Here is a 15810-nt window from a genome sequence, read left to right on the forward strand (position 1 = left end):
AGCAAACTGATCCAAAATTTAAGGAGGCAATGCCTCAAGAAGGGAGGAGACAAAAACATACTTATCTTGGATAGAGGCAACTGGACAATGATAAAAGAATTTTTTTACCATTTCTCATAAAAAAGATGAAAATCTGATAAAGGCCAGAGTGAGTGTAAGCTGGTGGGACAGTATTTAACCTTTAAAAATTCCAGTAATTAGGGAAGTCTGAGTGCTCTTGAAGTCTTTTCTCCATGAACACACTATCAGTCGTCACTCATAGAAAAGACCTCAAAGAGTCCACACACCGTGGAACAACATTTGAGTGGGAGGGACAAGAAATTCTATGGGGAGTTTATCTTCATTTTGGAACAAAAAATTAATCCACTCAGGTAGGGCAACACCACTGGCCTTAGGGCATTGGTGAGTACTGAATACAGTTTGGGGAATGTGTGAGGCCCTATTTCTTTAAGGAGGTGCAAGAGAAGAACATACCTATGAGACCAACAGAAACGCAAAGTATGCCTAAAATCTAGTCTTAATCAGAACAACTTCAAATAGCATCAGAATGCTAATGAGAGAGGAAAAGGAAAGAAATAGGAGCTTACAGATAGATCCATGTAAAGCATATCACTGGCTGGTGAGCCTGATGAAGGACATGGACTGACATTCCAACTCTTCTCATCATCTGCCTGATCCTCTCTCATTGTGCTCACTGCTCTGAAGCTCTACAGCAGCCTCCTGACCCTGGTGAGAAAGGCGACTTCTCCTTATGATGGTTTCCTCAACTGGCTGTCAACTCCACACCAGGAGAAGCCTCCATCGGTTCCTGACCTGATCACTGTGGTCTGAGTGAGTGTGCATCTGCTGGACTTAAGGCCTAAGACCTGAGACTCTAGATCTGGCACTTGAGCTTAGCATGCAGAGGGAGTATCTGTATAAGTCTGTCATGATTAAGTATGTTTGCATTACTTAGAGTTCACTTAGAATTATTTGACTTGAATTGATTATGTCTATTGCACTGTCCAGCATTAAGGATTGTCATTTTCTTGATTAAAAACGTATAGAGTGAAATTGTATTAAGTGATTTGAGTGTATAAAACATTAAAAAGGGCAGAAGTGTGTGGACATTCTTTATTTCGACTCCCCTCAACTGCATAAGTCACACCTTTGCCCATTGCGACACCCCCCCCCCAAAAAAAAAATCTCCTAGAACTAATTAAATTTAGAAAGGTCATAGGGTAAAAAAAAGGTCAATATGATTATTTGGTCCTCCTTTTGGCAAAATTCCTAAAATCCTTGGATTCTCCATGGAATAAGGTTTTGTATGCTAATAAGTTGACAGATGGCTTGTTAATCCCCATGTAGTTTCAGAATGAAGACCAGAAAGACCCGGGTAGGATTAGAAGGTTGGGACTTTCAGCCCTATTCCTGAACCTCAGGGTGAGACAGGGATTTAGGATAAAGAATAATACATTGAGACTTAAAGGAAATATCCATGAAGCACTGAGATGCAGAAAGCATGGTTGTAAATCTTGAGCAACAGACCCTTGGTTCATTCCCTTGTAAAAAAGAGGAGAATATACACATGCAGGGGAAACTGGTAGGAAATTACGTAGACCCACTCCACTCACCTCTAGTCCCCTATAAATATTGAATCCCCACACAAAGGCAAAGCTTCTCATTTGAGACAGCCCGAATTCTCCCTTGAATGTGTATTTGTTTTCTAAATAAACCTTTGTGTATGCCTTTATCTAGCTCAAGCTGAAATTCTTTTTCATCATGTATGCCAAGAATCTTGTTGGTCATGAGTTAAATTCCCTGCTCTGATCTGGAAACTCCTGGTACCTCATCTCCCATGACAAGAGGAGGAAAAAGGGGTAAAGGTTGAGTAGATCACCAAGGGCCAGTGATTTAATCAATCATGTCTAAGTAATGAACCTTCCATAAAAACACAAAAAAACTGGTTGAGAAATTTCTGGACAGCTTAACACAGGGAAGCTGCCTGTAGGGTATTATGCCCCCACTCCACAAGAACCTGGGACCTTTCTAGATCTTGCCTTACATATCTCTTCATCTGGCTGTTTACTTGTATCCTGTAAAATATCCTTTGTGACACATAGTAAATGTGTTTCCCTTTGTTCTAGCAAATTAATTCAAACCAAGAAGAGTCATGGGAACTCCGATTAATAGCAGGTTGGTTAAGATCACAGAAAAAAATAACCTAGAGCTTGCAATCAGAATGTGAAGTAAAGCAGAGGTCTAGTGGGACTGAGCCCTCAATCTGCAGGATCAGATGCAATTCCCTTAGAATTGTTTCTGAATTAGAGGATACCCAGCTTGTGTCCCCTGTAGAACAGGTTGATTGCTTGGTGTTATGGGAAAACAATCTCCACACTTTGGTCACAATAGTCTTTTTTTTTTTTTTTTTTAATCTTTATGTGGTGCTAAGTAGCTCGCATGTACTAGATAAGCGCTCTACCACTGAGCTACAGTCCCAGCCCTACAACAGTCTTCTATGTTTACATATTGAGTGAGAATACAGAAACAAGGTTTGGCCAGGTGCAGTGGCACATGCCTATAAGCCCAGCAGCTGGGAAGGCTGAGGTAGGAGGATCAGAGTTTAAAGCCAAAGCCAGCCTCAGCAAAAGCGAGGACCTGTCTCTAAATAAAATACAAAAAAGGGCTGGGAGTGTGGCTCAGTGGTTAAATGCCTCTGGGTTCATTTCCCAGTACAAAAAAAAGGAAAAGAAACTGGGTTTCGTTTTTTCCATATTCTCAAAGTCAATTTTATTTCTATTATATACTAGCAATGAACTGTTGAGCATCATTTCAAGTAGTACCTGCCCCCAAACAAAAGCAAAAACCTCAGAACTACTTAAGACTTAGTATTGTTAAGAATCATTTCTCCTCCATTTGATGTACAGACTCAAGGCAATCCTAATCAAAATATAAGCAAGCTTTCTGTAGACACTAAAAGCTGATTTTAAATTTATATGAAAATCCAAACAATTCTATCCTAGAGTAACAGGGTTGGAGGACTCCACAGTCAAATTTGAGACTTGCTATGATGCTGTGGTAATAAACATGAGAATATGGAACTGGTGAAAGGATAGACACACAGGTCAGTGAGGATGTTAGCCCAGAAAGAGACCAAATCAACAGTCCATTAATTTTTGACAAAAGAGCAAAGGGAATTCAATAATCTTTTAAATAAATGGTGTCAGAACAAATGGATACCTATATATAAATAATGAATCTTAATACATCCCTTGCATATCATAAAACTCAACTCAAAAGTAAATGTAAAACTATAATGTTTTTAGAGGAGAACAGGAGAAAAATCTGTGTGATTGTGGATTAGGCAAATAATTCTTACATACAATACCACAGCATGATTTATAAAAGAAAAAAAAATTGATGAACTGGATCTCATAAAAATGAAAACCTTTTCTTCTACAAAAGACAGTATTAAGAAAATGAAAAATAAGCTACAAACTGAAAATACTTGCTAATCACATATCCAACAAAAGACTTGTATCCAGAATAAAGATCTCAAAAGAAAAAATACCAACACAATAAAAAGTAGGCAAATGATCTAAATAGATACTTTAACAGAGAAAATATTCAGATGGCAAATAAGCTTAACATTAGTAGTTACAAGGGAAATGCAAATTACAACCACAATGAGATACCATTTATATACCTTATAGAACAAGGATTAAAAAAAAAAAAAAGAACTAATTATATCAAGTTCTGGCAACAATATAAAAAACCTGGAACTCTCATACACTGCTGGTGGGAATACAAAATGGTACAGTCATTTTGGAAAACAACTGGGCATTTATAATAAAAGTTAAATATATATTTACATTCTACCTGCCAACCTCCTTCTAAATATTTACCCAAGTAAACTAAAAATTCATATAAAAAACCTTTGTCTAAATATTTATGTTATTCCTCCCAAACTGGAAACAACCAAAATAAACTTCAAAGTGAAAAAGGATAAAATAAACAAAAAACCATAGTGCATCTATATAATGAAATGTTAGTGATAACACCAACCATTGATTCCTGCAACAATATTAATGAATCTTAGACACATTTTTCTAGGTGAAATAAGTGGATCTAAAAGACTATATGATTCTGTTCATATGAAATTCTGGGAAAGGCAAAACTATAACTGTTTAGTGGTTTCCAGGGATTCAGGGAAGGCGTAGAAGCTGATTAGTATCACAAGGGAGTATTTTTTAGGACAGTATTACTGTTCTGTATGGCATTATGGGGATAGATACATGATACCATACATCTGTCAAAATCCATAAAACTATATAAAAAAAGTGAACTTAGCTGTATGTGAATTTAAGAAGAAAAAAACAGAATGTTGGGGAATCCTAGACTGAGTGAAGATGATGAGAAATCTAATGTTGATGTAACTTCACTAAGCAGGGTGGAGAAAAGGAATCCTAAGTACCTTTGGAAAACAGCAATTTCATGCAATACTACAATGCTGAAAACAAAAAGAAAATAAAACATTGCACTATAATTAGGTAAATTTATTTCTCACAGGGGTACTCATTATCAACTCTGAACCTGCTTCACATGTACATTAGAGCTAAACAAACATGTAAGCCTAGTTTCTGTCATAGAAAGAATTACAAATAAGCAAAGAGGGGGAGGCTAAAATAAACCCTGTGGTTATAGATTAGCCTGTGATGTTACTATGAATCCATTCATTTTAGTGTACATGTATAGATATAGAAATAAGGACGTATACCTACACATATTTCCTAGTTCTATGTTGAGGCCATACAAGTGTGACCCTGGTAGCAAACAGCATAATCTAGTGCCCAGTTCTTGGTTTCTAAATAGTATTTCCCAATAAAAAGGAACAGGGCTCATTGGAAAAATGGCTGATTCTGAAAACAAGATGAAAAATTGAGTATAGATAATCCAGTAGTGCAAGAGAGGAAGGTGCAAAAGCGGGGGTAGAGGGCATGTTCAAAGGACACAGAAAACAAACTGGAAGAGCTCCCAATGGCTAAAGTTGGGACAATCTGAATAATATAATAATGATAGTAATGAATTATAACCTCCCCCAGTTACCATGAGTCTATATTGATGTAAATAATGGGGAAGGCACAAAATATTCTTATAGAAAAAAAAAAGTTAATAAAAGTAGAAGGGATGAGAGAAATAGAAAATTCCCATGAGAATACCATAGTAATAATTACTGTGGTATAATTCACTGGTGAATATAGGTTGAATATCCCAAATTTTAAAAATCTGAAACTTGGGAACAGACACATTACTTAGAAGTTCTGGATTTTGGATTTTCCAATTAAAGATGCTCAATTGGCTAAGTCTATATAAATATTCCAAAACCAGAAGAACTCTGAAATCTCACATTTCTAGTTCTATGCATTTTGGATAAGGATATAACACTTGACTTGTACTAAAATCAGTGGGCAAAATTTACAGGGAGATACTTAACATAGCTTCCAAGCATCTTCTTTAAAAAACCAACTACTTTGTTGGTTATAACATGTGACCACAAATTCTTTGATACTCTTCCCCTTAAATGTAGGCTGCACTTAGTTTCTAAGGAATGCAGTATACAAAGAGAAAAATTCTACAGTGGAGACAAATTAGTACTTCAACCAACTGATCAAAGTTAATATTACCAGTAATAAGTCTACTGGTATATGTTTCCTGATATGATGTAGCAAGAGGGGCACAATAAATCACTGCAGGATTTTTTCCCCCAAATTGATGACCTCTATCTAACCATAAGAAAACATCAGATAAACCCCAAATGAGGGATATTCTATAAGAAGTCAGATCCCTACCCTTCAAAAGTGTCAGATACAAAAGGCTATGAAACACAAGGAAACAGAAACTAAGAGATGTGACAATTAAGTGCAATGTGGTATCTGGATTGGATTCTACAAAAGAAAAGGAATATAGGTATTAAAAAATGCATAAGTCTGAATAAAATGTATAATTCACTTAATAGTTTTATACCAATGTATTTCTTAGTTTTGATAACTGTTATTCTGCTTATATAATATACTAGGAATACAGGAAGCTGAATAAAAGGTATCGGAAACATCTTTACCACGTCTAAGTCTAAAGTTATTTGAAAATAAAAGGTTAAAACTGATCTATTAAAAATGTACATATAGTGCTGGGGTGGTAGCTCAGTGGTAGAGTGCTTGCCTAGCACATTGAGTGGCACTGGGTTCAATCCTCAGCACTATATGAAAATAAGTAAAAATAAAGGAACTGTGTCCAATTACAACTAAAAAATAATATTTTAAAAATGAATATATGTTTTTATTTGTATTGAGGAAAAATATACTCTATATAATAATTTGGATGGTTCAATTAGAGTTGATATTTTTAGTTTATACTTTTCTTACTTATAATGAGCATGTTTTACCTGTGTAATACATTTTAAAAAATGAGAACATATATACTCTTTAGTAATCTGCTTCTGTCCATGAAGAATATCTTCCTATCTCAGCAAAAAAATACATCTGTTTTCTTTCTTAATGAACAGCTATATGTAGTTGAATGAAAGTACCTTAATTCATATCAAATATACGTTGTTTATCCTATCATTTGTGAATATGCCTTCATATCTTCATTAGTCTTCTGACACTGTTAAAATATTTTCAGTTTGTTTGCTTTGCTATTTTATATAAATCTATTTAACCTTTTCTTTATTATTTTTGTCCTTAAAAGTCTGCTATTAAAACCCCCTGTGCATGCTAATGTTATATAAAAGCAAAGGTGGTAAATTATATTACTTTTGTAATTTGCCCCTCCTTGCTTCCTATGGAAAGAGCTAGCATCCAGTCTGCTGACTTTGGGCTTGTCCTTGTCTGTGCTGTGTCCAATGGAACACAAGTAGACATGTTGTTCACCATAGTCAAGCAGACGCTTTAAAAAGCACTGCCCTTTTCCTGTTGTCAAAGGCTCCTCTCAGAGGTGCTGCTGCTCCTTGGGGGCTGGGATTCACGAAATAGACAGCATGTGAAGAAGAGCCATGGGCAAGTGACTTGCAGCTGTCAAAATGTAACTTATAAATGAGGAAGAAATATGTGTTCTAAGACACTGAGATTTTGTGATTGTTACTGTAGCAACACAAATAAATACAACAACCATTTATATTTCCTCTTTCACAATGCTTACCACTTATTTTCATTTTGGAATAAATGGCTATTTGGAGACTGTAGAATTTCTGAGTCCAAACTTTTTCTGTCCAAGTTTAGTTTAATACAGGTTATGTTTGATGTATATAGGAGACATTATTTCTGGTGAATATGTCAAGAGTACTCACTATAAGCAAGGAAATTTATGGGGATTCTGGGGTCACAACCCAAAGCAACTACTGTAGTGTGAATCTTTTATTATTACCTTAAAAATAATTTTTATTTGTCTCTAATCTTTGAGCAAAATGAACACCCAAGAAAAGCATTCCATGTTTCACTTCCTTGTTACATATCCACCCCACTGCCGTGTGCTCTAGTAAGAGCATCATAGCAGTGAAGTAGCATGTTAACAGGCTTTGGCAGCAGACACATGATCAAATCTCAATTCTACCAGTTTCTTAAAAACTGTGATGTTTGGCAACATTTAACTTCTCTCTGGTATCTGTGGGAATAAAATTCCACCTCACTGTAGAAGAATTAATAATGTATATAAAAAATCTAGAACTGCCCATACATAATATGGAACTTAATAAACAGTACCTCAGAGGAAAGGTCAATATCAGAATATATAGAATTATTGATACCTGCATATATTGGTACCTGAAATACATGACTATGGATGAAAGTTCCAAGGAGAAATTTGAAAAGTAGTCAGAAAACCAGGTGGTGAATAAACCAAAGAAGTATTTTGGGTGAATGAGCAGTCAAAAGTGGTACATACTTCACAGAGGTGAAATCAAACAAAAAAGAGACTACTGGATCTGCCAAGTGTGTGTTTTGGAATGTGGGTATGTACCTGGTTTGTGAGTTTGCATGGTATGATGGTCACAGAAGCCAGATTTGACTGAAAGCTCAAAAAGCAGTCATCTGATAATGAAGGAAAAATGAAACTATGGCACTATATCTAAATTCAAACAAAAGTATTTTACCAGAGTACATGATCAGGTGGTTTCCCTATAGATCTCATTTAAATAAAGCTTGTAAAGAACTGAAGCCCTCTCCATAACTTGGAATGTGTTGTAGGGGGGGATGGGGATCGTAGAGAGGGCTACAAATCTGAAGGAAAAAAAGAAATTTGGTCTGCTAAAAGAACAAGTTTTCACAAATGGGCAGTGCTCTAGGTTGGCCTCTACATAACAGTAGATAAGAACCAATACTGCTGCCTTCTTACATACTATAGAAAAAATTTTTCCTATTTTGTTCCTTCAAAAGGACACTAGAGTTTATCCAACTGTTGGAAAGGATTAAAAGTAAGTCCAAATCATGACTACAATTATATTGCCTCTGTAGTCTTTTCTGTATAAGAGGGAAACATCATCATCATCATCATCATTATTATTATTATTTTGGTACCAGGGATTGAACTCAGGGGCACTCAACCACTGAGTCACATCCCCAACCCTATTTTGTATTTTATTTAGAGATAGGGTCTCACTGAGTTGCTTAGCGCCTCGCTTTTGCTGAGGCTGGCTTTGAACTCACGATCCTTCTTTTCCAGTCTCCTGAGCTGCTGGGATTACAGGCATAAGCCACCACACCCACTAGGGGGAAACATTTTTTGTCCCACAGAGGCAAACTACATAGATATAATCTGAAAGTTCTTCTGCCTTTTTTTTTTTTTTTTAGTTGTAGATGGACACAATACCTTTATTTTCATGTGGTGCCAGGGATCGAACTCAATGCCTCATGAATGCTAGGCAAGGGCTCTGCCCACTGAGCCACAATCCTGGCCCCTCTTCTGCTGTTTTTAATAATCAAAAGGACTTATTTTCTGATTGCTCTGCTATGTGTGCTTTAAACTATTTTCTTTAGTAAGTGCTGTTTTTTAAATTTTATTACCAAGCTTTTGCTGGAGACTTCTTAAAAGAGAATTGTTTCTAATTTTAAAAAGGGTTAAGCACCCTTATGAGTACTTTAAAACTGAGAATATTTAAATAATGCATAGTTTAATTTATATTTTAAAATATATTTAAATAAGAATGCAGCTTTTATACTTTTGTTTAAAATTATAATTTAAATACTTAAAAAGAAAATCACTGGTTGATAGAGAACAAATAAAACAAAGTCACTCCACTCCTTTGCATCTTTTCCCCTAATCCCAGAATGCTTCTGCCATTGCTCATAGCTTAGATAATAATTTATTAATACAGTGACAGCTAAAAATATTTTAGAAACAAAGAGACTGATCTGCTGAAATATTAAATTGCTCAAGGAAAAAAAAAAAACATTTATGTTTCAGACCACTGTGGTTACAAAGTACTTTCAGAGAAATAATCTAACTTGACCCTTAGAACAACACTTTAAGTAGATTGTGGAATCCTATTTTACAAAGGAGAAAACTGAGGTTCAGAAGATTAATAGGTTCTCTGAAAGTCGTAGCAAGGGTGGAGCAAGACACCAAGCTTTATCTTCCAAATTCAATCTGTTTCTTTGACTTTATCATGAATTTGAATAATCCTGGGGTAAAAAGTAGAATATTGTCACCAATTTAAAACATTTTATAACTTCATACATCTTTATTTTCATTTTTTTCTGTTTGTCTTAGTCATTTTCATATTAAAATCTTAAAACTATACGAGGCATGTGGGAACAAGCCTGTAATCTCAACAAACAGGGAGGGTAAGGCAGAATTGCAAGGGTGAGCACCCAGAGTGGGCACCTTAGGGAGACCCTGCCTCTAAATAAATAAGTAAGTAAGTAAGTAAGTAAGTAAATAAGCCAGCCTGGGCACCTTAGGGAGACCCTGTTTCTAAATAAACAAACAAACAAATAAATAAATATCAGACTGGGGATGTAGCTTAGAGGCAGAAGGCCCCTGCATTCAATCCCCAATACAAAAATAGGGTACTTTTATTTTGATGTCAAAACCATTTAAAAATGGCTTTGTCTACATGTCACAGATTTTGATAAGTAGAATTTTCCTCATTCAAGAATTATAACTATTTCAAGGTTTCTGTCAGTAACATGGTATTAAGTTACTATTTTGAGTAAAGAAAATATTGGCCATTGATACATTTACTTTATTATACATAAATTTAATAAAATTTAACATTTAATGTTAATACACATATCTGATGCTCTTGAACATGAACAATACTACTCATGAAAAAATTTGTAAATAATCTAGCTAGTTGGTTGGAGCAAAATACAAACATAGCAAAGCTGCATATTAAATCTCCTGTGAGGAAACTGCATGAAAGAAAACTACTTTATTATTAAAGACTGACCCATAATCTCATTAGTCATTTCACATGCAACTTATTAAATAAAGAAGTTTTAGTAAGATCCATCAATTCTGGGGGATGGTGGTGGTGGAATTCAAGGCAAAGATCCTGTTATCAGTTGTAAAACACATTTGGCAGAATTTGTGGACATACTCAACCCATAACAATCTAAGTAAATGGATTATATGTACCTGTTCTTCATTAGACGAACCTCTCTCTTTCGTGCTGCTTCTTCAGCAGGCTGTGTAGGAAGTGCTGGGGAGGATGCCATAACAACTCCAGGGGCAATGGTGCTAGTAGGTGCTGTGCGAATCTGATATGTTTGTACATCTCCTGAGGCAGCTGAAAAGAATGGTGAGCAAGGTGTAAGGCACAGAAATGAAGTGACTTGATTCAGCTGTGTGTGTTAATCATCAGTCTAAACATACTTTTTGAATTAGAAAAGAAACAATAAGGAACAGATGATTCTGGCTAAAATGTTGAAAAAAAAATCAGCACTCTTTGGGTCATTACTGAGAAATAAACCCCAGTTTAATGTACTTATTAGTATAGACACTCAGGTGAAATACATCTAAACCTATGTCTGCTGGGTCTTATATTTATCTTTCATTGGAATGTAGTTCTATTCTGTTAACATGCTTACCAACCTTAAGTCTAAAAGGGAAGTAGGGCACAGCTTGGATGATCTTCCTAGATAGAGTATAGTCCTCAATGTCTTCCTTTGATATTGGTAAATTCATATTAAAAAATTTCAAGTAGACTCTTGCCACGACATAAAAACGACCATGATTTTTCATAAAATAGCAAAATGGAAGAGAAAATAAAGCATTATGGTCAACTATTGTAAACTTCTAATTCAAACAAAACTGAAAGTATGAAAAAGTGTACTAATTGATGCCAATTTTATTTGTAAACATTGTTTTAATATAAATGATAATGGCTAGATAAACTCTTAAGTTTTAATTTCCTAACTAAACAATCCACCATTTGTGAAAAGAAACAATCACTGTTTGTCAAATTTCTTCTAATATCAGCTTAATATGCTCTCCTAAGAATAAGGAACCTAACATTTGAGAGAATTTGAAGGTCTTTATATAAAATTATTCATATTAGATATCAATATCAATTAAAATGTGTAGTTTGAGTGGAAAAGATTTATATACTAAACATGTTACCATCTTCAAACTGACGTTCAGAATTCAAATTCACTGACATCCTGCTTTACATTTTTTGAGTACCTGCATGTAAAGTGAAAAGGTGTTTTATTCCCATTAATAAGCAAAATATCTTTTTCAAATATTATTTGTTTAAAAACAGAATATATTCTGTAATTACACTAGGGCCCTTTAAATAAATTATGATTCTCTAGTTGGTGTTTTAGGATTATCCAAAGGTAATTATCCATGGCAAAGGGATACAACTGCCACTACCTAACATAGGCAAAATGCATTATTATTAATGAAAATATTTTTAGAAACAAATTATTATTTCCTCAATCTACAAATTTCCAATCTGGCATAAATTATATTGTTGAAATATTCAAACAGATTCAACAAAAAATAGTCAATTCCTATCCATATATTTCTGAAATAAATGTAACAAAAAAAATTAAAATAAAATAAAAAAATCTACTTTATAATTCCTCAAGGGTTTAACTATTACTTTTCCTTCCAAGACCGGTGGACTTGCATACTCGTGTGTGGTCTTTTGGAATATAATGTTCCTATACAAAATATAATAATTTCAGAAAAGAAGACCTAAGTTTCTTTTGAATAAAAACAAGAGAAACAGAATTGTGGACCTCCAAAATTCTTATTTGATTTAGCGCAATTTCATTTAATAAATGAAAAACAAACAAAAAGGCCCAGAATAATTGGATCCTGCTCAGTCACAAAGCAGATCCATTCAGAATTACATCTAAAAATCCATCTTTCCTGACTTCTGATTTCATTTTTTTGTTCTAACCTACCCTGTTTCTCCTGTTCCCAAACAGTAAAGGTGTTACAGATAGACACTATATTTTTAAATACTAAAAATAGTTGTTTTTATGCCATGACATTTTGGTCCAATTTTGGGATAATGGAAGAGTTCATGGAAAATATTATCTATATCAAAGAAAAATTGACTACATTTTAGTTGTGCTTTATAATACGATACTTACTTTTTCTGAGTTTATAAAATTTTAATCTTTTAAAGAATTTATCACACCTGTGAATTCTGAATTCCCTTACCTTGAACAACAACTTGGTTGCTGGGCACTAAGATCTGTTGTCCATCAGTGGTCTGTGCATACTGTAGAATGGTAGTACCCGGCTGAGTGGCAGCTGCATTGGTCATGGTTAATGTTTGCAGACCCTGTACCCCATCGGTACCATTGTTAGCCAGCTGTATTGCTCCTCCCTGGGTAATGGCAACTAAAACCCAATGGATTTTATTGTTACAAGTTTAATTAATACCATGTAAGACCTTTAAGACACTCTAAATTCAATGTAGAATAATTTGTAAGGCATCATCTAGGAGAAATTATCACAATGAATCTTGGTATCCCCAAGTAGTTTTCTACTACTCTATGAACTGCATTACAATTTATAATATAATGCTGTTAATGATTTTTTAGAAACAGTAAGAAAATATCAAATTCCTTTTGGAATTATTTGGTTACAAGGATATTCTGCCTATGATCCACACTTTACTTTATTCTAGTGTTAACCATAAAATATATTGTTTAATATTTGTTGGGCAAAAACTAAATAAATTACTTGAGGGTAGGAAATGTGATTTTTCTTCTCTACCTTTAAAAATCTAGACTTTATGCTCTCAGCACAGTGGTGGGCCTGTAATAGGCACCCAATAAATGGTTATTTTAAAATGTAATCAATAGGGCTGGGGATGTGGCTCAAGCGGTAGTGCGCTCGTCTGGCATGCGAGCGGCCCGGGTTCGATCCTCAGTGCCACATACAAACAAAGATGTTGTGTCTGCCGAAAACTAAAAAATAAATATTAAAAAAAAAAAAAAAATCTCTCTCTCTCTCTTTAAAAAAAAAAGTAATCAATAAAGCAGCTCATCAGTGCATTCCATTTATCTCTTCTAGCAACTCATAAAATACATCAAAAGTCTACTCAATTATCCAGGTGTGGTGCACACATCTGTAGTTCCAGCTACTTGGAAAACTCAGGCAGAAGGATCACTTGAGCTTAAGAGTTCAAGATCATCTTTGGCAACACAGAACCATCTCAAACAAACAAAAGCCCACTCAATGAAACAACTGAAAAATAGATGGAACTCAGCACAAGAAACCTCTTGTGGAGCTTAAAACTAGAACTCAAGATCATTATTTAGAAACAAAAACAACCAGTATGATGGTGCACACCTGTAATCCCATCAACTTAGGAGGCAGAGGCTGAGGCTGGAGGATCACAAGTTTAAGGCTAGCCTCATCAACTTAGCAAGGCACCAAGCAACTTATTGAAACCCTGTCTCAAAATCAAAAATAAAAAGGGCTGGGGATGTAGCTCAGTGGTTCAATACCCCTGGCTTCAATCCCTGATAAAAACTGAAATCACCTGTATGCTACAGTACATGGAAAAAGTTAATAGAAAGAGAAGCTATCTTTTTCTTGGAAGACACAGATACTAACATAAAGAAATTTAGTTCATTCACAATCTCCCTGCTAAGGGTCAGGTTTTCCAGAAAGAGGAGGAGGAAAAAAAAAAAATCACAGTATTACATATAAAATCACATAAGGGTTTTAACTGAATTAAGAGACAAGTAAAAAATATGAGATCAACAGATCCGACTTAAATACAGTACTGTCCATTAGAAGGGAATTAGTTTGGGATCAACTGCCTGTAAAGCTCTGGAAAACTACTAAGTCATCAATAAGTACATGTAAAGTTGATTATTTACTGCTCAAATGATTAGTTTAGCAAAATAATACTTGTGGACATTAAGACATTGGCATTTATAATCCATCCACTTTAGTAAATCTCAGACAAGGGGAAATATTGGATTATATAAGAATTAATCTAATTCTGTAAGATTACTTGAGAGAATCAGAAGGTTAACAAAATTAATCTACAATTTCACATATAGAGCTAATATGCAAATTCTATTATGTTTAACATATTACTTTCTTTTTGGTTACAGCCATGAATTCAATGTGGGAGGAAGGAAGAAAAAAAACTATACTTGGAAAAGGAAAAAAAAAAAAACAACCAAAAAACAAAAAACAAAACTACACTTGAAAATATTTGGGCTATAGTCCAAGTTCTGTTACTAAATCATTACTTGATTCTCTTATCTCTTCTGTAAAATAAACACATCTAGTTGTAGCCACAAAATATAATTGCTGTAAGCATTAAATAAGGTCATGTATATCAAAGTACTTTCAAAACTGAAGTCTGGTCCTACTGACCATATTTTCCTATATAACATTGATTTATACATTTGATTATTCCAAAAGGATTTCAGAGTTTCAATAAAACACAACTAAAAAGATAGAAGTCAAAAAACTGTTATGTCTCTAGGTTTACATAATGATCTACTAGAAAAATCTAGACTTAAGGAAATATAATAAATTTAGTTGAGATTCCATACAACATGTAAATGTATAAGACAACATGTGTATGTAAACAGAAGGAACTAAGGGATATTTCACCTTACTATTGAAGAGGAACATTTTAAGTTTTATTAACACTCTAACACTTTACCACTTGAATTGTGACATGTTCATTTTTTGAGCTAAGAATTATAAATGTTGTTGTAAATGTATTAGTTATATTGTTCCTTAATGAAAAATCAACTTGTTCTATCAAAAACTGTGTGTGCACATACAGAGAAGAAATAAAAATAAAGCTTTTAAAAATCTCAAAATGTTAATCTCTTGAAATTATTTTTGGTAGCTGGAGAAGGGTGTACGAAATTAGACATTTAGGGGGATAATGGGAGTTCTCTAAATTTCACTTCCGTCTTTCAGATTTCTGGTATGTCTGTTTCCTAAAAAGCATACTTTCTAGTTCAAGTGAGAACTAGAAAGTTCTCCAGTAGTGAATCTGTTACCAAAGGGAATGTTATACCCCAGGATGCTAAAGCAGGCAAAAATAAAAGTCATGTGTGTTGTAAAATCACATCTTGAATAAAGATGTTTACCTGGACACAAAGCAAAAAAAAAATACACACACACACACAGGTATAGATATGTACCTCTTTGCATCTGTCAACAAGAAACTTAAGGAAAAAAAGAATAGCTAAGCTTACTGTAGTAAGCTTACTTAATAGTAAACCAGTAGCTTTGTCTGACTATCAAAAATTTTAGCTCTGAGAGAGCTAAAAAGTTTGCTACTTGAGAAATCTGTTTTTAAGACAGAATGCAAATTACTGTTAGGCAAAC

The 15810-nt window shown here is 34.3% G+C and overlaps 2 protein-coding genes across 7 annotated transcripts in view; one reads left to right on the forward strand and one right to left on the reverse strand.

Annotated features, from left to right (window-relative positions):
* The window catches only part of Mettl21a (methyltransferase 21A, HSPA lysine), a 46796-nt gene extending 31526 nt beyond the window's left edge, over positions 1-15270 (forward strand). Inside the window, exon 5 of one of the 2 annotated variants that reach the window (XM_071618859.1) lies at positions 14568-15270. In XM_071618859.1, the coding sequence (XP_071474960.1) occupies positions 14568-14682 (115 nt within the window). In that variant the 3' untranslated portion in view covers positions 14683-15270. Of the gene's footprint in view, positions 1-705; positions 1135-14567 lie in introns of those variants that run through there. The other variant, XM_071618861.1, reaches the window with a different exon arrangement.
* Creb1 (cAMP responsive element binding protein 1) overlaps positions 1-15810 on the reverse strand; it is a 64084-nt gene that overhangs the window by 13040 nt on the left and 35234 nt on the right. For 4 of the 5 annotated variants that reach the window (XM_071618856.1, XM_027941690.2, XM_071618857.1 and 1 more), the window contains 2 exons: positions 12652-12834; positions 10612-10762 (listed from right to left, as the gene is read on the reverse strand). In XM_071618856.1, coding sequence (XP_071474957.1) covers positions 10612-10762; positions 12652-12834 — 334 coding nt within the window. Of the gene's footprint in view, positions 1-10611; positions 10763-11595; positions 11659-12651; positions 12835-15810 lie in introns of those variants that run through there. The other variant, XM_071618858.1, reaches the window with a different exon arrangement.

The sequence above is a fragment of the Marmota flaviventris genome, chromosome 11 (genome assembly GCF_047511675.1).
Source record: "Marmota flaviventris isolate mMarFla1 chromosome 11, mMarFla1.hap1, whole genome shotgun sequence".
NCBI classification, from domain to species: Eukaryota; Metazoa; Chordata; class Mammalia; order Rodentia; family Sciuridae; genus Marmota; species Marmota flaviventris.